The sequence below is a fragment of the Solanum pennellii genome, chromosome 6 (genome assembly GCF_001406875.1).
Source record: "Solanum pennellii chromosome 6, SPENNV200".
In the NCBI taxonomy this organism is placed as follows: Eukaryota; Viridiplantae; Streptophyta; class Magnoliopsida; order Solanales; family Solanaceae; genus Solanum; species Solanum pennellii.
In genome coordinates, this window is record NC_028642.1 from 53,221,932 (window position 1) to 53,243,814 (window position 21,883).

A 21,883-nucleotide genomic window follows, 5' to 3' on the forward strand; every position below is an offset into this window, starting at 1 on the left:
TTCGAGACCCACAAAGGTAAAAAAATATTGAAATGACAATTCTATCCTTAATGAATCTCTTTTATATTAATTAAAATTAATTTTATTTTATTTTTAGTTTCAAAATGACATGTAAGATTTTTTTTAAAAAAAAAAAGACATGTAAAATGTTTAGTTAGTTGGCAGCCACTGATTGACTCACTAATGCACGTGAGAGCGTTTGCATTTCACGCACTTTGACTCCAAAAATCGCGTGTTTATTTATTGAAAGATAGGATAGTTAAAGTACCTATTTGTGCACTATAAAAGTTTGAGGTCAAAGTCAAAATTTGAATCCAAGTTTAGAATTCAATATATCTATTATGCCTTAATAATATTCACAGTATCATTATTTAGAGACTCAAAATCAAAGAAATTTTCTCTATCAATTCTGTCTAGAAATTCAAGCTCCAAAATAAATTAAGCTGGTTTCAAATAGTTAAGTTTAAAATTTTAATATTTCAAATAAACTCAAATTCGTCCTTGTAATTTAATAGACCAGTCTATCACTGTAAGACACTATTTTTTCTTTTCTAAATTATTTCTTACAATTTTTTTTGCAATGATATTAAGGGGTCGTTTGGTAGAGCGTATAAGAACAATGCAAAATAGGGTGTATTAGTAATACTTGCATTACTAGTGCTTGCATTAGTAATACTTGCATTAGTTATGTCTGCATTATTTCTTATATACTGTTTGGTTTGATGTATTAGAAAAAACAAATCTTGCATAATTTCTATTTAAAAAGTGTATGTTTACAAAAATACCCTTTACACTTTATTTCTTTATATACTTTCTTTGCAACAAGGTTCTTTGCTAAAACATCAAAAAAAGATTTCTTTGCTAAAACATTATTTCTTCCTATTCTTCTTCTTTTTCAAATATAAAATTAAAAAGTTGTTACTACATTGAAATAAGATTAAAAAAGAAAAAGAAGAAGAAGATGTCAAACATCTTCACAATTTTGCCACCATAAGTCCAAAAGTTCAACTTATTCATATGCAAAGGTAGGGATCCTTAGTTTTCATCCAAGAAGCTGTATTTTCGCAGAACACATAATCTTAAGACACACGTACGAGCTAATCAACTCGTCTGAGAGGGGGGATAAGTGCAGATACTGCTGCTGAACGGGCAGAAGATGCTGCAAACCTTCCTGACAGAGAAGTGCTTGAAGATCCTAACGTGGTTTGTCGACCACCCTGTATAATTGGAAGATGCATATTGCTAGGTAAAAGTAGAATATCAATGTAAAATCATATTACTTCTTTGCTGCAGTAAACTATCATAAAAGAAATCATAAGGAGTCATTCAAAGTTTGCGTACCTCAGGGAGCAGATTGTTTGGTGATACTTGTCTGCTATTTTTGTTGGCCTCTTGTGGAGTCCTCGGATGAGACCAAGAAGGAGAAATCTGATAAGTAGGTAAAAATGAACCATACCCGCCAAATCTCGACCCTGTCAATATATGCAAAGTCAACAATCATCAGCTCATGGCATAAGCCTTGTCACTGTTAAACTTGTGCTTCTGGGAATACCCTATTTCCAGTATTACATACCCAGATTCTCAGCTGAAACTTCACCTTCAAAATCGCTTTGAAAATGTCCCAAAACATTGTAAAGTTTCTCATCCTTGACAGAGTAAGAGATAGATATATGAGAAACTGGAAGAGAGTTGCTATCAGAGGTCGTAATGCAGTTATCACTAATACACAACACCTGCCAGAATACTTACACCGACTCACTAACTAGCCCCTAAACCAACTCTAGATAGAGAAGTTATAAGCAAAAAATAGAATGAGAAAACGCAGTGTTTCTCTATTATCACAGTATACTTGATAAGGCCTCTTATTAAGATTTGGTTTTATAGAATAAGCAAACGCAGGGTTTCTCGTTATCAAGTTTCTCTCGACATGATAAGGCCTCTTATTAAGATTTGGTTTTATACAGTCAATTATATCAAGCAAACGGAGACATACACAACAAACAGTATATAGATTGATCAAACAACATAAGCTACATGCTAGCAAACTAGAAAATCAAAAAATACACAAAATGAACCAATTGCAATTGAACTTAAAAGAAAAATGGTTCAATCTCAATTGTAAATCCATAACAGTGATAATCAACACAACTAAACAGAAAATAAATAAATAAGAAAACTCACAAGGTAAGATAGAGAAACATCAGGGTCAATGGTTGAATCATTCTTCTTATAATTATCATAACTGTAAACCTCTCCTTCTTCAAGCTCAGTTTCCTCCATCATTTCTACTCCACCATCAAACCCTAAACCTATCCCCTTCCTTCCATCTCTACTCCAACCAGAAATCATTCAAATAAATACTCCAATCCAACAAAAAAAAACTAAAAATTCAAAGATTTTTCACTTTTCACACACCCAAAAACCTCTACAAAACTTCACACAAATTCCCCACCCATTCACCAATGTTCCAAATTTTCTCAACTTCACCAATCGAGATCGCAGAAAAACAGCACAAATTCACCAACATCAGCTGACCTTTATCAACAAAAATTAAATTAAATTAATCAAAATCCAACAACAAAAATGATTAAACCAATAAAAAAACTGATACAGATTCAAAAAAAATGATAATTCAGATTATTCTGGAATGTTAAAGCTTGGATCGCCCTTACTAAAGCTCAAAACTATGAGCAAAGAGAGAGAAAATAAAAATGAAGAAAGAGATGTTGAAAAATACAGATTTTAATGAAAGATAAGAGTACTAACCTTATGAAGATGAGCAAACAATGTTTGATTGAGCAAAAGGAAGAAAAAACTACTCTTGAATTTTCATTGACAAAGTACAGAGAAGATGAAAAAGAAGATGAAACAAGTACTATGGAAAATGTTTTTTTAAAGGGCTTTGAGGGTATTTTTGTAATTGCATAATCTAATGCAAGTGTAAAAATGCTATGTATTACTAATACACACACCTAATGCATGTATTATTTTTCCTAATACCCTCTACCAAACGACCCCTAAGAGACTATTGCTTTAAAAATTAAACAAGTAAAAAAAATCATTTTCGAGAAAAACATTGTTCGGTAATTGGTACCACCAAAGCTAACTATATAAAGCTAACTTAGCAAAAACAAAAGGAGAATTTACCGGGAAAAAACGAAGCTGCGTCCATTCACTCTAACTCGCACAAGCATTGCTCGTTGCTTCGTGGTATTCCTGAATTTTCAGAAAAATTTTATAATGGGAGAGGTCCAACCAACAATAGTTGGGTGACCCTCCATTGATTAATTGACACATGGATAAAGGTATTATTTTTTTACCTTTTTACCATTTCTCTTTTACTTACTTTTCTTTTTTTTAATTTTTTATTTTCTTACTTCTAATAAATATTTCTTAACCTCATTTTCTTAAATTATTAATATATTGAATAAAAGAATTAATAAATATTTATTTTATCACAACAACTAAAATTTTTTTTAAGACGGAGTATTTAAAATACTAATATCATGCAATATTTTTTAATAATATCAAATTAATTAAAAAACATTTAGTGTTTCAATTACTAGCACCTAAAAAAACAAATTAATTCAAATTTAGTTTTTCATTTTTCTAAATTCCGTTTTACTTTATATATTTATAGTCATTGTTATTTTAATTCTGTTTTACTTTATATATTTTTTGTTATTTATTAGTATTTAAAATACTAATATCATGCAATATTTCTTTTGATATTGCATGATATTAGTATTATTGTATATATTAATAATACTAGTATTTTTTTTAATTTGATATTATTAGTATTTAAAATACTAATATCATGCAATATTATAAGAAATATTGCACAATATTAGTATTTTAAATACAAATAAATAACAAAAAATATATAAAGTAAAACAGAATTAAAATAACAATGACTATAAATATAAAGTAAAAAGAATTTAAAAAAATGAAAAATTAAATTTGAATTAATTTGTTTTTTTAGGTGCTAGTAATTGAAACACTAAATGTTTTTTAATTAATTTGATATTATTAAAAAATATTGCATGATATTAGTATTTTAAATACTCCGTCTTAAAATTTTTTTTAATTATTGTGATAAAATAAATATTTATTAATTATTTTATTCAATATATCAACAATTTAAGAAAATAAAGTTAAAAAATATTTATTAGAAATAAGAAAATAAAAAATTTAAAAAAAAAGATAAGTAAGAGAGATGGTAAAAGGGTAAAAAAATGTAACTTTATCCGCAATCGATCAATGGACCGTCGCCCAACTATTCTTGGTTGAACCTCTGCCATTGTAAAATTTTTTGAATTTTCCTTCTTTGTTCTCTATTAAAAAATAGCAGAATTCAAATCAAAGTTAAATTTAACTTCTTTTTTTTGTTTGGGCTATCAAGTAACATCAGTCCGTTAATCGCCCAAAATTCAGCTAAATTATCAATTTCTCGTTTGGATTATTGGTAACCGTCCGAAGTATAGGTCCTGGAATTGAAATGGGTTTTTTCTGTTTATCTTTTGATGCATGAACATTTTACTACATATAGTTGTTTGGATTTTTTGTTGTGGACTGTAACTTATAGCTGAGTTTGGAATTTTGAGAGTTTTTTGTTTGTTTGTGGCTTTGGGTATACTGATGTGTGTGAACATTTTCTATTTCTCTTTTTGGAGAATGGATTTTCGCTTGACATTGGTGGTTCATATGATGGGACTGATTTTGTAGGACTGATTTTGTAGAAGTGTGCATTTATGTATGAGTTGTGCGGTTTATTATGAATGCGGAGATTATTTCGGTCAATGTGTCTATTTTCCCGTTTGGTGTGCTGTTATGGAGCTAGGTGCTACTGGACTTGAACCTGAGTGGTGACTAGTCATTTTATTTTTTTGATGAACGTGGTGTTCAGGCTAGCTTTTGCGCACCTAGATTAATTTCACGGGGTACGTGGTCTCTTTCACCAGCAACAAGTACTAGGTAACTCTGTCCACCAAGTTACCTTGACTGGATACGTGTTATCTTCCACCTGGAACAAGTACTAGGTAGCTCTGTTTAACTCATATTTGTTGTCAGTTATATAGAATACCCAATTGTTATTAGTCTTAGTTTAAAAGAGGCATGATGTATTAGGTAATGAGATCAGGACCTTTTGGTTTAGTGTGATATGAACTAATCCTGCTTGCATTTATGATTTGCTAGATTTTTTTACCCCGAAGCTTGCCATGTATGTGTATTATTCAAGAACTAATCTAATCTTTTAGATATTTTATCTAAGAAACTCTACCTATCTAGAATTTTCTTCACCAATCTTTCCAGGTCATTGGGGCAAGTGCTTAATCCGTCGATGTGGATATTATATCCTCCTGGTATGCGGAAGTTCTGACGGATAATTATGTTCCTTTACTTCTCCAGAGCCTGCGTGATGCATCTACTTCTGTTTAGTTGTCACTATTTCATACTCATTATAGGAAGCCATTGCTTATTTATTGTACATGTCTGTATGCTTTTTTGTGTTGTCAGAGTGTATTTGTTTCATATCACGGTCGTAGTCAAAGGGATAAGTAGTTATTTCAGATACTTTCAGGCTTTGAAGTTTTTTATTACTGTCTTATGCGGGTAGCTTGCACACACCTTGACTATTCCATAACTTCTTCTTCTTCCTTTTTGATATGGTAGAATCAACTGCTAACTCTCTTTCCATTTGAGCTTGATTGTGACACATTTGTTGTGGTGTCCAAGTTACTTGGATTGACGAAAATCACTCTCTGCACCTAATTGGTTTGCATGACTAGATACTAGCTTTATGTTTCTGTTGCTCGTCTGTCCACTCAGTTGAAATTTCAAATTTGTAAGAAATGTCTTCCCCTGCAAGAATCTTCTTTCAGACACGCCATAAAGGACAATTATCATAAAGTTTGAACCCGAATTGAATAATTATCAAGGGATATTCTTTCTTAGTATGGAGTATCAATGTATTTCACACTTACCAATGCTTTACCACTTCATTTCGTAAAAAAAAATCTTGAAATATACAGGCGAGGAGTCTATTATCCTATTATGTCCCCTGAATGCATCAGCAATAGCAGCAGTTGTGTCCCATCCATTGGCACCATGTTTGGCTAATGTTGGCTTGCCAAATATTATGCCTGCCTTGGCTGTGGAAGATCAGGTTAAGTCGCTGCCGTATCCTCTGGAAGTGGGTTCATCAATGTCAATGTTGACCCACTAAATACTAATCCTGCTTTTGCTAAAGAACATCAGGTCAAGTATATGTCATTACCTATCTATTTTCAGGATCCATATATTACCAGAATGCCACACTTTCATGCTCCACCCATTATGGAGCCTCATATACTGGTCTCTTAAGTGCAGGATGAACCCAAGCACAAGCTTCTTTTTCCTTCTATCATTATTTAAATCATTACCCTTCTGTTACAATAAAAGCATGTTATATTTTCATCGGCATCAAAAGTATATGTGGTTAGCCTGTTCTATTTCTTTGTTTCTAAAAATGTGTTCTTTTTGGTCCAGTAGGATGAATCTGACCGACAGGATGATATCTCTGGCTTTATATTCACGTGTGGTAGAAATAAAAAGCATGATTGTTACAGCTTCCGTGTTTTTGGGCTTCCTTTGAACAAACAAGAAAGGATAGAAAAGATTAAGCCAGGAGCATAGCTCTGTATGGTTATATGAGGCAACATCCACTGGAATAATAAAGTTGGAACCACTTGCTTTTGGGGGCAAATTTCCAACACAGGTAAATCAGTTTGCTGTCATTTAAAATTCTGTCCATCAAAAATCTTCTTTAGAGTCTTGGACCAGTCTGACATTGCTGTTGATGAGTGATTCTTTCGTATCGTTTTAGTAAGAGACATATCATAGCTTCCCTTTTTTCTTTTGGACAGCATATCATGGCTTCTTTATTTGTCACATATTATTATTATGATTATTATGTATGTGATCACTCTACCCCAAAGCTGCCCTCTCAGGAGCCAACTGTTATCCTTCCTCACTTTGTTCCCTTGGTTACTCAAACAGAATTTGCATATACTTTCCTTGTTTGTATATTGACAAGCGAAATATACGAACATACAAGCAAAATATACAAATGCAGCCTCCATTTGTATATGCTTACCCTGTCAAGCGAAAAACACTGACTGCAACCTCCATAGCAAGCAATTACCAAATCTATAGTTGTAAAGCCTTATTATATATGATATCTTTGCTATTTGTGAAATTTTCTCAATTTTAGTTAATCATTCATCCAAACAAACTGATATTTTATGGACAAAGTTAAGTCAGCCCACCATTTCAGTGGGCCTCAAAACAATCAATCCAACCCATCCATACATGGGTCGCGAGCTAGGACAGACCTGCCCACCATTTCTTAATATTTTTAGCCTAATTTTATCAAAAAACAAAAAAAAAACAAACATAAATATACACTTCTTCCGTCCCATATAGTTTATCATTATACTAAATATCAGTATCCCATATTCGTTGATCACCTTATTAAATTAAAAAATTATGAATCAATTTTTTTTATTATCCTTGTAATTAGTTCTTTTTTAAAGTGTTTACATCTGTATGTAAGATTCCTAACAAATTTTCAAAGGACGAATTAGTAAAATCATCTTCATTTCTTAAGCACAGTATAAAAATAAAAAGTAATCAATTAATATGAGACTCGCGATGCATAAGGTAACATTACATAGTGATATTAATCATGTCTTAAGTTCATAATTAAATCATTCCAATAATATAAAAAGGTAGATGCGAGAGAGAATTATTTTTTTAGCAGTTTGAAAAACTGATAATTTGTTAAGTACTTATATTATCATTTTCTCTAACTTAATTTTGATTTAAAATTTAAGACTTCATTTTTGGGACTTTTTATTGTAATGAGCCAAGTACAATTTCAGTTTAAACACCTTTCTTTTTGTTATTTTTCTACTTTAAAAAAATCAATTTTTATCCGTCAAAGAATTTATTTGAAGTGTCAAAAAAGTCCTATTCTTAAATAGGCTAATAAAAAATATATATATCAGACCCAGAAGTCCAAACCACTTTAACAATTCTAGTAATTGAGTTTTGTACAAAATTTGAGAAAATTACATGTCTTAAGCTTATTAAATTTTAAATTTTGACAATCTCAAAATTTCTTAAGTGAAATAACAGTGATGTTACCTACACCATATGAGTTGTTAATCACTCTCTTTCCTAATGTCAATTTAATAAAATAAATTTTCTTATCTACTTGTTTCTACTCAAGACATAAACAAATGAATTTAGATTATATTAATTTTGAAGAGTGTGCCTTACATGTTTGTCCCTTATTATTAAATTTTTATATACTAAAAAGTGGAGTAATAAAATAGGAAATGCTAAAATTAACAATAGTAGTTTTATCATTTATATTTTATTCACTAGATAACTAAATATAAACAATGAAGAAGAACATTAAATAGATGATATATCTATTATTAATTTTTTTTTGTAATTCTTTATGTGCAGTTTCTCATTCTCTTTTCTTCCCATGTTGAATAATACAATTTCCTTCCTATAATAACATCAATCTTTGTAAATTGGTTCTTAAAAAGCATATTAAAATTTTAATTCTCAAAGTATTTTTACATTAACAGTGAAGAATGACTCTTTATATTCAACTTTTCATTTTTAAAATTATGAGTATAAAAAATAATTAACTTTCAATAATTAGACATAAGAAATTAAATGATATCTCCAAGGCAAAGTAGACACTCTAATTTGGACAATTATTACTTAACTATTTATGGGTCCAGCTTTAGGGCCCGTTTGGATGGGCTTAATAAAAGCAGCTTTAAAAAAGTACTTTTGAAAGTGCTGAAACTTATTTTTAAAATAAGCAGTTATGTGTTTGGATAAAAGTGCTGAAGTTGTTATGCCAAACGTGAAAAGGGAAAAATGAAAGAAAGAGATGTTAGGGGTATGTTGTAATTTGGAGATTGTATAAAAATATTAAGGGTAAAAAGATAAAAATGTGGTCAACTTAAAACAGCTTATAAGCTAAAAAAAGAAAAGCACCTCTACCCCAGCTTTTAACTTTTGGCTTAAAATAAGTTTTTTTAAACTTAAAATAAGTTATTTTGAGTATTGCCAAACAGCTAAATAAGTCAAAAATCAGCTTTTAAGTCAGTTTGACCAGCTTTTAAGCTGAGCCAAACAGGCTCTTAGTCAATAATCTATGGATTGGAGTTTGATAATTTTCCAGCCATAGTTAGAAATCTACATTAACAATAAATAGCTTACTATCACAGTATATAGATGTTTGATGCATACAATTTATAAGTTCTAAAAGATTTCATAAGTGTGGTATATATGCAAATTTATGATATAAACACTTGATATAGTAGGAAACACACTTGCGGTCATCACCTTAATTAATATGTTAATTATTTTTATTATTATATCACATATGCATCTTCCTTTTAACCTTAGAAAAGTATTGTACATATGATTTATGAAAAGAAACGAATAATTTTTTCATAAAATTTCTCTTTGAATATATAATATATTAATAAAGTAATACAAAGTTTTCAAAATAACTTATTCTAGATATATGATCAATTTGAGGAATGTATATTTCAACACAACATATAAATGAACAGTTAAATAAAAATACTATCTCAAAATCACATATATACTATATAGAGTATGAACCATCATTTATCACTGATTTGGTGACCATTTTATTTTAGGGTATGGATTCTTCTTCTTTTTTTTAAAAAAAAAAAATCATATCTGATTTCTTATTTAGTTATTCCTTTCTCTACTCATAAATAATAATTTTGAAAATGTATCTATACTAAAGTACTACACTGTATCAGAGCCAAATAAGCATGTCAAATTAACGGATTGATCTTTCATGATGAATTTCATCCGTAATTAAGAAACTTAGTAGAGCATGAATTGTGTATCACTAATTTCTTCACGTAAGACATAATATATTTCAATAGAAAAATAAGATCATAAGAAAATAGATCAAAACATTTAAAGGACATATCAAATACTTAGACCGAACAAGAAGGAGTGGATAAAAGGAAATTACTGAAATTATGACCAAAAATTATTTTTGCAAGATAATCTCTCATCCTCCTCTTATCATTTACATGATGACCATGCTAGGCATTTTATACCAGTAGCTAGGAAGACCTTTGAGTAGATAAAATTATTTTGCATTAAATTAATTCAATGATTTAGTCCATATCAAATTTATTGAATGAAAAACTCTTCAAATACTTTTTGATTTTTACTGCAAAAGAGTAATTAATTATTGATGTGAATTTGATTCATGCACCGATTTAAATGAGTTATTTATCAAATATTTAATTATGTTTTATAATATTTGTTTTGATTATTTAAATATAAGGTAAATAATAATTAACTATTAACTTAGAATCTTCCTACTTTTATATATATATATATATATATGTATGTATGTATGTATGTATGTATATGATGATGATGATATGATGATAATGTTAACTTCGTATATTGGAACATTACATACTATGTATATTAAACAAAAAAATAATTACTATTATTTACTAAAATTATTTTCCTCAAGTACTCAAGGTTATGGAACATACCCTATTAGGATAGAACGACTTATTTCTCAGAATGGTGACACCTCATATTTACTGAACTTCAAACTCCCTCAACAACAATAAATCACACAAAAAATTTTGAAATTCAATAAGAAGAGTAGAAAATTGAAAAATGAGAGAAATCTCTTTATTTATAGTCAGATAATATGAAAAAATGTTTTTCGTATCTTATCTGAAAAATCATGACCTTTTCGAAAAGTCATAATCCTCTTTAAAAGTCACACAACTTATCGAAAAAATCACAATTCATCGAAAAAATTACAACCTAAATTAGGAATATTATAGTAATTTAACATTCAAATTGAAAGTTCATATTTTCAAAGTAACATAAATATAGATAGATTTAGTTATTAAGCTATAACTATAATTAACTTTTTTTTTTCTTTTTTTACCTAAAGTAAATTTATGTGTAATTTTATTATAATAAATTCATATGTTTTTGTCGGAAATAATTTGAATTGCAGGAAATTTGTGAACTTATTAAAAGAAAATTTTCTGGAATTATCAGTACACAAAATTCAAATGGCATCCAACGCAAAAGATACAACCTTTTCCATTTGCCCCATAAAAGTTGCAAAATTAAAGAAAGAAAGCAAGGGGAAAAGAACAAAAGATGTTGAATACGACATAGTACTGACATTGGATAAAACCCTATTTGCTTTCTCCGTTTTAAAATAAGTGTTCATTTTATTTATTATAATTAAAAAGATATCATCTTAAATATTTCAGAGCAATATAATAAAACTGACTAATCTATTAATAATTTTTAATCTGATATAAAATAAAAAATGTCCATCTAAAATGGTGACGAATAGTTTCCTAGTAGACGTGCTTTTTTTTAATTATCAACACTTAGCTTTGTCAGCACCCAAGTCAATCCTAAGCAAAAAACCCATCATATAAAAATCATCAACACATTACTTATCGAAGACTTCACAAATCTTGATTTTCGAATACGACCCTTTAGTATTAAGTTTTCCAATTAATCTTGTAGGTCCATTGGCTTTGATTCCCTTTCTTGATTTATCTACAAAAAAATTTAGGCTATTTATAGAGATTTGGGGTTTATGGTTTAGTACATTCTCTTTCAGTGAACACTCTCAGAAATTGTGGAAATGAAAAATATGGGGAAGTTTGAAAAAATTTGGTTCTTGATTTTGATGGTTTGTGGGTTGTGGGTAGTGGAAGCTAAGTATATGGTTTACAATACATCACAGGGAATTGTTTCAGGGAAGCTTAATGTTCATTTGGTTCCTCACACTCACGATGATGTTGGCTGGTTGAAAACTGTCGATCAGTACTATGTTGGTTCCAACAATTCCATTCAGGTACCTGTTTGTTCATCGTAGTGTGATAAATTGTTGTGAGTTAGTATGTTGAGTAACTAGTTTGTGTGTTTTAATTTGTTTGTCTGTTTTTGGCTTGACATAGAGTTTAACAAATTAAAGATTTGTTTTTGAATATTGTGGTCTTAAACGGAAGATATGTTGAATGTATCGAAATACCCTTTAATCGGTCTTGAATATGCTATGTGGCAATTTAGAATTGAAGAGTTGACAAAGAAGTAAAGATGCATTCTTTCTGAAATGGACTAAGAAGGAAAGCAAGTCAAATAAATTGAAACGGAGTGAGTAATACATTATATAAGTTGCAGTGTAACTGTAAAAGTAATTTCCACTTTCGATGGATATAGACAACAGTTCAGGTGCTCATTCATCTTAAATTCATTAGTCATGGTTATAAAATAGAATTGTAATGTGGCAGGTGGCTTGTGTTCAAAATGTCTTGGATTCATTGATTCCAGCATTATTGGCTGATAAAAACAGAAAGTTCATTTATGTTGAACAGGTAAGTCTTGACTATCACCTTTTTCTCAGTGTGTTAATGTTTGTGTATCTCTGGGATATACTATTGATGAATGCTTGGTTTTTTCCCCTCCGCACTGGAATGTAGGCTTTTTTCCAGCGTTGGTGGAGGAATCAGAGCCCGGAAATGCAGAGCACAGTCAAACAGCTCGTCAACTCGGGTCAACTTGAGTTCATGTATGGCTAAAACCACACATTTGTAAAGAAAAAAATATCAAAAGAGAGATTATAGTACTGTGGACAAAAGTTGCTTTGCACTCCAAATAATCTTGATGTTTTGTGTGATTTTACATATACATTTTTTCTCTTTCTTTTCCTGGAGGTGTAGGATAGTGGGTGGATTACTTCTTTGTCAGAATGCTTATACAAATGGTATCTTATTCACTATTTATGCAGAAATGGGGGTTGGTGCATGCATGATGAGGCAGCAACACATTATATTGACATGATAGATCAGACAACTCTAGGGCATAAATACATCAAACAACAGTTCAATGTTACTCCTAGAATTGGCTGGCAAATCGACCCTTTTGGACATTCTGCTGTTCAGGCATACCTTCTGGGAGCAGAGGTGCCAATCTGCATTACAGTTTTAAATTGGAAATTTGAATAGTAACTCTTGTGCCTCATTAATTGATAATTAGTCCGCCTTTGAAATATAAGCAATTTCCCAACACTCTGGTGAAAAATGGTGTAACTAAAATCCAAGTACATTTAAACAACTCTGTTGACCTCATACATTTTACTGCTTTAGGTTGGATTCGACTCTCTTTTCTTTGGACGCATTGACTACCAAGACAGAGAAAAGAGGAAAATTGAGAAGAGCCTTGAAGTCATTTGGAGGGGTTCTAAGAGTCTCAGTTCATCCACGCAAGTACGCCTTTCTTTCAAATATTTATAAGTTGTAATACATGTTTAATATTATTCCTCTTTCTTATTTGATATTTTTATTTATAAATCTCTTGTCTCTAGATTTTATTCAGCGACTGACTATTACCTTTTGTTTCATACCAGATATTTTCAGGTGCATTCCCTCAGAATTATGAACCTCCCAGCAAATTTTACTTTGAAGTGAATGATGATAATTCTCTTCCTGTTCAGGTAAATCTTTGATAGATTAAGACAGTAGGCTCTTTAACTTTAAGCAAGGGCATGCACATGATGTGTTTCTTTATTGACTGAAGGATGATATCAACCTGTTTGACTACAATGTCCAAGAGCGGGTCAATGACTTTGTTGCTGCTGCTTTGTCCCAAGTAAGTTTTACTCTCAGACCATGTTATAGGAGGTGTCAGTATGAGTGTGAATTGTTTCTCCCAAATAGTCTGCTTTCATCTTATTTGATAGCAATCAAGTTGAGGGTAGCAAGGGAGTCATGACATGCTTAATGCATCTTACTGCATTTTTGACTCGTTTTAACTCTGTTAGTGAGAACACAACCAAGTTGCTTGGCTGCTACTCTTTATTATATTTCTGTCGGTAAAAAAGTCAACAATCTCAACTGACAAGCCAACATTCAACTGTAGTTGGAATTATGTGTCAGACTGCAAGACTTTATAAAGATTTGTCCAACGAAAAAGTTCACAGTAAAGACTTAAGGAGATTGCAAGATTACTCCTTAATGCCACACTGCCAATCTTGTTTCTAGACTCTCTCCAAGGAGTTTCATGCACCTAATTTTTGTTGTTTCCCTTGCAGGCCAATATCACTCGCACAAATCATATAATGTGGACCATGGGAACCGACTTCAAGTACCAATATGCTCATACATGGTTTCGGAATATGGACAAGCTCATTCACTACGTAAACCAAGTGAGTTTTCTACTGTCATTGCTGTAATTCAAAATTTAGACAATCACATACAACTATGTGCACTGTAATTTTCCTTTCATTTTGGTTGAACATCCTGAAACTACTGTTTCTTTATGGATTGAAAATCAAGATTGGCATATTTCGTTAGCAATGCATGAAGACACCATAAAAGTTGGGGACTCTCGTATTTCTTGAATCTGCATATATTATTGAACTGGAATCAATAAGAGAGCCTGAAAAATAAAAGCTTACATTTTTGGTCAAGCTAGGTTCTTATACAAATCCTTCGTCCTCATATATGTATTGTCGCAGGATGGTCGTGTCAATGCTTTATATTCAAGCCCTTCAATTTATACTGATGCAAAGTATGCTTTGGACGAGTCATGGCCTCTCAAGACGGATGACTATTTCCCGTGAGTGTCCTTCTCTTGTAATTATAATCTCAGTATATAGAGCTTGATGCAAGTCCAAAAATAAAAATAAAAATTCAAGTTCAAAAAAATAAATATAGAGCTTGATGCATATTTTGTATCAGGTACGCAGACCGTATTAATGCTTATTGGACTGGATACTTTACAAGTAGGCCTGCTCTCAAACTCTATGTTAGAATGATGAGTGGCTATTATTTGGTAGGCCATGCTGCTTTTCCATTTTACTGAAATTAAGAAGCTGCACCATCTACAGAATTTTGAATATGCAATTCTCACTTGGCTCCTTTGTGTAATATAGGCAGCAAGACAATTAGAATGCTTTAAAGGAAGAACTGAGACAGGACCAACAACCGAAATATTGGCTGATGCCCTAGCCATTGCTCAACATCATGATGCTGTCAGTGGCACTTCAAAGCAACATGTCGCTGATGATTATGCCAAACGACTGTTCATAGGTTACAAGCAGGTGAGTTTGCTCCGAACTCCTACGAAGAACTTGTGATTGCCATGGATTCAGTGAACATTTCAAATGATTATAATCACCAAAAACTAATTGCAGGCTGAGGATTTAGTGTCTAATTCACTTGCTTGTATGGTGGAATCAGCTTCAGCATCTGGATGCAAGAATCCTCAAATAAATTTCAAGCAGGCAAACATTTGGAGCCCATTCTTTAATATAGGCTTTCTTATTGAATTTGCATTTGTCTTTATTAAGCTACACCCACATGTTCTCCCCACAGTAATCCTATCATGCTACTGCTGAATGCATTATTGCATCTGATGATTGAGTTCATTCATGCAATTCAAGTTGGTGTCGTGGATTGGCTCCATCTCTTCTTATGTTGCATAACTCAATTCCAAAGCAATCAGTTTAGGCATTTTAATTTTTGTTTTTCTGAGTTGACCCTTTTGTTGCTCTATTCTCTTCCAGTGCCCGTTGTTGAATATAAGTTATTGTCCCCCAACAGAAGCTGATCTTGCTCCAGGCAAAAAATTAGTGAGTAGTCTATTTTTAATATCTTTTCATACTTTTGAAAACCTTCACATCACATTTCTGTGTGGTGGGAACTGAGGAAAACTACCTGAGCTCTAATTAAAACAACGAGCAGATTTTCAAATCATTATTTCCACTTATGTAGGTGGTTGTCGTGTACAATGCTCTTGGGTGGAAAAGAACAGATGTTGTGAGAATCCCTGTGAGTAATTTGATCTTTTCCTTCCCTAGATTGTTATGCATGTTAAATTATTTGCTGCTTTGGTTGTCATTCTCCCTGCACAAAAATATGTCCTCTCATTTAACTATTGAGCAGCAGCGCTCGGTGTATGGAAGTATTTAAGAGTTCTTTAGATCTCAATCGTTCACCATAGAATCTCAACTCTTGAACAAAAGCATATACTTAATTAATCAGTATCAGTTGACCTATCTGAACAAAACCTGGAAGAAGTGTATTTATATGAGTATGAGGAGTTATTAAGACATGCAGAAAATGGCGTCAATTTGTGGCATAGGCTCATAGATCTCCTGGAATGATGTTTTGTAACATGTTGAATGAGATAAATTTAGCAAAAAAGATAAATCTCGAGTTGAGAGTAGGGCAAGCTTGGATTAATCTTTCAAAGGGGCCAAACCAAAATTCGAAGGGGCTTATCTTTAGATTTTTAAGAATTCCCATGGTACCAAAAGAATAGACTTTAAAAATGCCCCCAGGGCTTAGTTTAACAAAGGTCGAGGGACTTGTGGCTTAGGTCACATGTTTGAGCTCTGCGCCATGCAAACTAAACCTAGTATATAAGTGGAGAAGGGTAGAGTGGGCCCATTGTCTCCAAGTTTCAAAGTCTGCAGTTGGTCCTAAAGGGTTGGCCCCAGACCTGTTTTGGGTAATGAACTAGTTGGGTTCAAATTTTAGAAGAATAATCAGGCTATCACAGTTTGTCCTTCAGAGCACTTCATTTCTCTTGATTTCTTGGTTCAGTATTATGAAATTTGTCTTGTCGTTCCAGATGAAGGGAAGAAATTACCAGAAAAATATATTTGAAGTAGAAGTGGTAAACTAGAAAACAAAACTTGATAAATTGTTTGGCACAAAAATACTCTTCCCTTATCATCTTTTGTGTGATGGTTGTTTGTAGATAAATGTCCTGATTTTTTTTCAACTTTTGATAATGTTTATGCATAAAATGGATAACTCATCATTTGTCACTGACATCTCTGTTCAACCTTCATATAAATTTTGGACAGGTCGTCAATAAGAATGTCATCGTTGAGGATTCCACTGGAAAAGAAATTGAATCACAGCTTCTTCCAATAGTTAAAGAATCAATAGTAATAAGGAACTACTATGCTGCAGCATATGTTGGTGAATCCCCTACATCAAGCCCCAAATATTGGCTTGTGTTTACAGCCACTGTTCCACCTTTGGGCTTTAGCTCCTATGTTATAACAAGTGGTAAACAAGCAGGTTAGACTTTAAACATCTGATTGGTTTATCATGAAAGTTAACATGCAAGCTGGTGATCTTAATAGTTTCCAATTCTTCAGCATCTGAACGGCATATCACAAAAAATTACATTCCACCTGATGATTGTAATTGTCTCTAGATGTTTAGAGGATTGATAAAATAAATCTCTTCTTGTATACATTACATATGCAGTTGCTGCTTCAATACCACAGACGTTCTACAAAACTGATGGAAGTCAAAGTGATGCAGTAGAAGTGGGTCCGGGGAACTTGAAACTGTTATATTCTGCAAATGGGGCAAAGTTTACTCAATATTTTAATAAGAGAAACCAGGTAATTTTTGATGGCCAGTCAGTATATGCTTGTCCTATTTCAAATGGCCGTCGTCTGTTTGTTTGAATTTTTTTCTGTTCCTCAACAATAACCAGCAATGCAGATTTGAACATTCACATGATAGAATTTTAGAGTTTTTCTTGATGTGGGCTGATAGCTTGCCTTCTTCTCACTTTCCATCCAACATCAGCCTTTTCTCAGCTTCCCATTCTTACACTAGAAGACACTGATGATGGAAATATATTTTTATGTTGTGTGTGAAGGTTAGAAGCTCTCTGGAGCAATCATTCAGTTATTATTCTGCAGATGATGGAAGCAAGGATGATTATAAAGACATTCAGGTAGTAGAGTCTGATGATTCAGTACTGTTCTTATTATCTCATTTTATTCACACGTAAGCTAAAATATTTTATCCTCTTTTTGCAAGGCCTCTGGAGCATATGTGTTTCGACCAAATGGCTCATTCCCCATCCACCCTGAGGGAAAGGTTAGCCAGGCACTTCATAACATCAAATTTGCTCCATTAAATTCGCAAGTAAATAACTAAAAAAGCTGTTTATTCTTGATCAGGTCCCAGTTACCATTCTACGAGGTCCGCTGCTAGATGAAGTTCATCAAAATATCAATTCATGGATATATCAGGTTGTTCAATACTTCAATTAATTAATATCGAAGAGCTTTTACAGAATTATTGCTATACCTGTTCTCTTTGTCCTGTTCACTGAAGTACAATTTAAGAACAAAGACGACATTTGATACATTGAGTCCTTTAAAAAGTATAATGGAAGTAGTTATAGTATCTGAAATATGCATATATGTTCTGGATGTGATCCCATTGATTCTCTAGGAACATCGGGTTGCAATATTTTTTTCTTCCGCTCGCTGTATCTATCTCTCTGGATATTCTACTCGGTAAACATTAAGAATTATTTGGTCAACTGAACAATATCTTACTCTCACGATAGACAAACAATTTGAGAACAATCTTAATCATGTTTCTCACACAGATTTAACATGTAAATGAGCAGATCACTAGAGTGTACAAGGAAAAGGAGCATGTTGAAGTTGAGTTCACTGTAAGTTAAATCTCATTTTTTCTTCACCTGTATTGTCTCTCTTACTGGTGGAGATAAGATATCCAATGCTTTGAATGTATAAGCTTTCAAAGCTCCACTGATTAAGCAGTCCTGAATTCAGGTCGGCCCCATACCTATTGACAATGGAATTGGGAAAGAGCTGGTGACTCAGATTCAAACTGACATCAAAAGCAACAAAACATTCTACACAGACTCTAATGGACGTGATTTCCTCAAAAGAGTGAGTTGAATTTTCTCCCTCTAGCATAATAGTCATAGAAAAATTAACTAATTTGTTCCATTTATATCTGCAGGTTCGGGATTATAGAGCTGACTGGGATCTTCAAGTGAACCAACCTGCTGCTGGAAATTATTATCCTGTATGTTAGTAGACTTTTAAAATGTTTGTTTTCCTTTAAAAAATTGATATATGATAGCATTTGTTTATGATATTAAAGTATCATGTGAAGATTTGAATCTACTATTTTTCTAATCTAGTTTCTGAGTTAAACTAGCCTATCCAAATATTTGTCGCAAACCATTTTGAAATCAGAAGTGGTGCAGAAGTTCCTTCATCCTACCTTTGGTTGGGGATGGAGGTGCTTACATTTTGGACCTTCCATATGTTTTACTATTTTCTTTTTTGAAAAGTCTACTCGGGATTTTTGCACCTCCAAATCGTTGCCTTATTTTGCATAAGAATTTCTTTCAGAGAACTCGACAAATCTTTCCCACAAAGTAGCCTGTTTATTACTTACTCTGTGCTAGAATACCTACTGGTGATGTTAATTATGTTATTTTGGCTAATCCATTACAGATCAATCTTGGACTTTTCCTAAAGGACAACAACAACGAGTTCTCAGTTTTGGTTGATAGATCTGTAGGTGGATCCAGCCTTGTTGATGGCCAATTGGAGCTAATGCTTCACCGGTTTGCTCTGCTCATTTCCCATGCTATGTTTATCGCTTTTATCATTGCATTCTTTCTTCTGTTAAATCATCACTATTTGAAGTTACCAATAGCAGAATCTCAAAGTAAACGATTTGTACATTTCTTCTTTGTAGGAGGTTACTCAATGATGATGGAAGAGGTGTTGCTGAAGCACTGAATGAAACCGTCTGTTCTCTTGGAAAATGCATGGGCTTGACTGTGAGCACCATCACACTATACTTCAATTTGATTGTGGCTCTAATTATGCTTGTAGTTATTGCTTAATATGGTGAATGCAATTTTTTCTTTATTTTCTTGTTGCAAATTCTTCGCTTAAACCTATGAAGAGACAGCCAAATGAAGCCTAAGAGATCGAGGATTGATATTAACATTTCGATGTTAGCATAAGAAGCTAGTAAACTTTCAAAGACATGTTCATGATATTCTGTACATTTCTTGTGGATTTAAAGTTGGTTTTGTGTATATTATTGCTTTAGTTTTCTACGCTCAAATGCCTGACATGTATCTATAATTCTAACTTCATATGGTACAATGCCATTACCATATTGTTTCCGTCCGTTCTTTATGCATGGCTACCCATTTTAAATTGGTTTCCCTTTTTTCTTCCTAATAAATAATAACAGTAGTCCCGGCTTTCACCTTTTATGTTCTTCTACAGCATAGATTGGTAGTGTTTGGCATGTCCCCTATACTGTTTCCCATTACCTCGTTGTCTGAAACCCTTGTGTAAACAATGTTTAGTTTTTATTGTATGTTAAATCTACTACAGCCCACTCGTTAAACATGTTAGCTTATTTCCCCAGGTCCAAGGCAAGTACTATATCCGGATTGATTCTCTTGGAGAGGGAGCAAAGTGGCGGCGGTCATTTGGACAGGAGATATATTCTCCATTGCTTCTAGCTTTTACTGAGCAGGTTATGGAAATTCCAGCATTTTTCTTCAACTATGCGGTATCCCACCTAATTTTCATATGATGTTTCATAATTACAGGATGGAGATAAATTTACAAAATTTCCAGTTCCAACCTTTACAGGGATAGATCCATCTTACAGTCTGCCTGATAATGTTGCAATAATTACCCTTCAGGTATTTAATGTCAATCTGAAGCGTTATTTCGTACCTTGGAAGCAACTTTTGTGTTGTTGTACTACTTTTTGTATCTAGCTATTTACCTTTTTCCTTGGTAAATGTAGGAGCTTGAAGATCACACTGTCCTCCTGAGATTGGCTCATTTATACGAGGTTTATGAGTTCCTTCTTGCGATGATTCTATTATACATGTTTAAGTTTGGGTTCACCTTGGTCACTTGACACTCCCTGTTACAAATTAATAATGTGATTCTTTGGGTCATAATTGCTCCAAGTCCAAGCGTTCCGAGATGATAAATTATTATGTTTTACTAGGTTGATGAGGATAAGGATCTATCCACCAAGGCAAGTGTAGAATTGAAAAGATTGTTCCCAAAGAGGAAGGTAACACAATATGCATCCATTCGCCGCCTAGTTCTTGGCTGTAATTAGGAAAACAATTGTCACTTGAATGACTCTACCAACTCCTTTTAAACATTTTTTCCAGATAAACAAGATTAGAGAGATGAGTTTATCTGCCAACCAAGAAAGAGTAGAAATGGAGAAGAAGAGATTAAAGTGGAAAGCAGAGGCTCCTAGTGATTTGCGAGACATGGCAAGAGGGGGACCTGTTGATCCTACAAAGCTGGTGGTAGAGCTCGCCCCAATGGAAATTCGCACCTTTGTTATTGATCTCAGCCAGAGCGTGCCAGAAGGGTAAGAAACTTAAGCCGTTTGATTGTGTTTGCCATGTAAAACTGAAGCCAGACCTCTTGATCATACTCTGGTTTTGTTGCATTGTTTTGTAGTTGGAAGTCACATATGTCTCTATGATAGCAGTCTCCTGCAGCAGTCCAATCCAATCCGAATCGACAAGACGTCAAAAGGGTATATGAGCAGCTTGTAACCTACTTGGGACCTATTTGCCTATGTTGATATCACCTTGAGGAGGCAGCATTGAGTCTCTTGTTAGAAGATGTGTTGTCTTTTTTGTAATGGAATGAAAACCTCTTTGACAGAACAATAAACTTATAATAATAATAATAATAATGATGTTGAAGAGAGAACTTCCATGTCTTAGCAGATCAAAAGTTTATGCATGCAGTCCATCTATGGTTTGTTGGCCTGGTGAAGAGAAATGCAGAAGCACTTTGAACATCTTAAATCCCCCAAAAAAGATGACCAAGCTCTGTATATGTAGAAAAACAAGCCTAGATATTACCCTTCAATATTTTCCCTTTTTT

The 21,883-nt window shown here is 32.8% G+C and overlaps 2 protein-coding genes across 3 annotated transcripts; one reads left to right on the top strand and one right to left on the bottom strand.

Moving 5' to 3' along the window:
* Positions 1-789: 789 nt before the first annotated feature.
* Positions 790-2,846, bottom strand: LOC114077659. Of its 2 annotated transcripts, XM_027918050.1 has the most exons (5): positions 2,767-2,846; positions 2,182-2,535; positions 1,574-1,646; positions 1,342-1,472; positions 790-1,217 (listed from the first exon to the last, which is right to left on the bottom strand). In XM_027918050.1, exons 2-5 carry the CDS (start codon positions 2,347-2,349, stop codon positions 1,098-1,100), a joined length of 492 nt encoding a protein of 163 aa, XP_027773851.1. In that variant the 5' UTR covers positions 2,350-2,535; positions 2,767-2,846; the 3' UTR covers positions 790-1,097. The 2 variants fall into 2 exon arrangements, with proteins under 2 accessions (XP_027773851.1, XP_027773850.1); XM_027918049.1 differs by lacking the exon at positions 2,767-2,846 and having other exon boundaries at positions 2,182-2,606.
* An 8,634-nt stretch (positions 2,847-11,480) lies between these two features.
* On the top strand, positions 11,481-21,706 carry LOC107023054 (probable alpha-mannosidase At5g13980). The gene is made up of 30 exons (XM_015223604.2): positions 11,481-11,974; positions 12,411-12,494; positions 12,600-12,688; positions 12,908-13,082; positions 13,266-13,385; positions 13,526-13,612; positions 13,696-13,767; positions 14,210-14,323; positions 14,636-14,736; positions 14,859-14,952; positions 15,053-15,220; positions 15,314-15,403; positions 15,686-15,751; positions 15,894-15,950; positions 16,994-17,213; positions 17,406-17,545; positions 17,809-17,886; positions 17,973-18,032; positions 18,116-18,187; positions 18,574-18,621; positions 18,743-18,862; positions 18,936-19,001; positions 19,439-19,551; positions 19,686-19,770; positions 20,376-20,486; positions 20,563-20,658; positions 20,766-20,813; positions 20,976-21,044; positions 21,148-21,356; positions 21,449-21,706. The coding sequence occupies exons 1-30, from the start codon at positions 11,762-11,764 to the stop codon at positions 21,471-21,473; spliced, it is 3,090 nt and encodes a 1,029-aa protein (XP_015079090.1). The 5' UTR covers positions 11,481-11,761; the 3' UTR covers positions 21,474-21,706.
* Positions 21,707-21,883: the final 177 nt, after the last annotated feature.

Excerpts from the sequence above, each read along its gene's own strand:
- LOC107023054 (XM_015223604.2), top strand. The coding sequence starts at position 11,762 with ATGAAAAATATGGGGAAGTTTGAAAAAATTTGGTTCTTGATTTTGATG. Across the intron at positions 18,033-18,115 it reads CCATCCACCCTGAGGGAAAG|GTCCCAGTTACCATTCTACG; the intron begins GTTAGCCAGGCA and ends ATTCTTGATCAG. Across the intron at positions 20,487-20,562 it reads TTCTAGCTTTTACTGAGCAG|GATGGAGATAAATTTACAAA; the intron begins GTTATGGAAATT and ends TCATAATTACAG.
- LOC114077659 (XM_027918050.1), bottom strand. The coding sequence starts at position 2,349 with ATGATTTCTGGTTGGAGTAGAGATGGAAGGAAGGGGATAGGTTTAGGG. Across the intron at positions 1,647-2,181 it reads ATGTTTCTCTATCTTACCTT|GATGAGAAACTTTACAATGT; the intron begins GTGAGTTTTCTT and ends TACTCTGTCAAG. Across the intron at positions 1,218-1,341 it reads CAAACAATCTGCTCCCTGAG|GGTGGTCGACAAACCACGTT; the intron begins GTACGCAAACTT and ends CCAATTATACAG.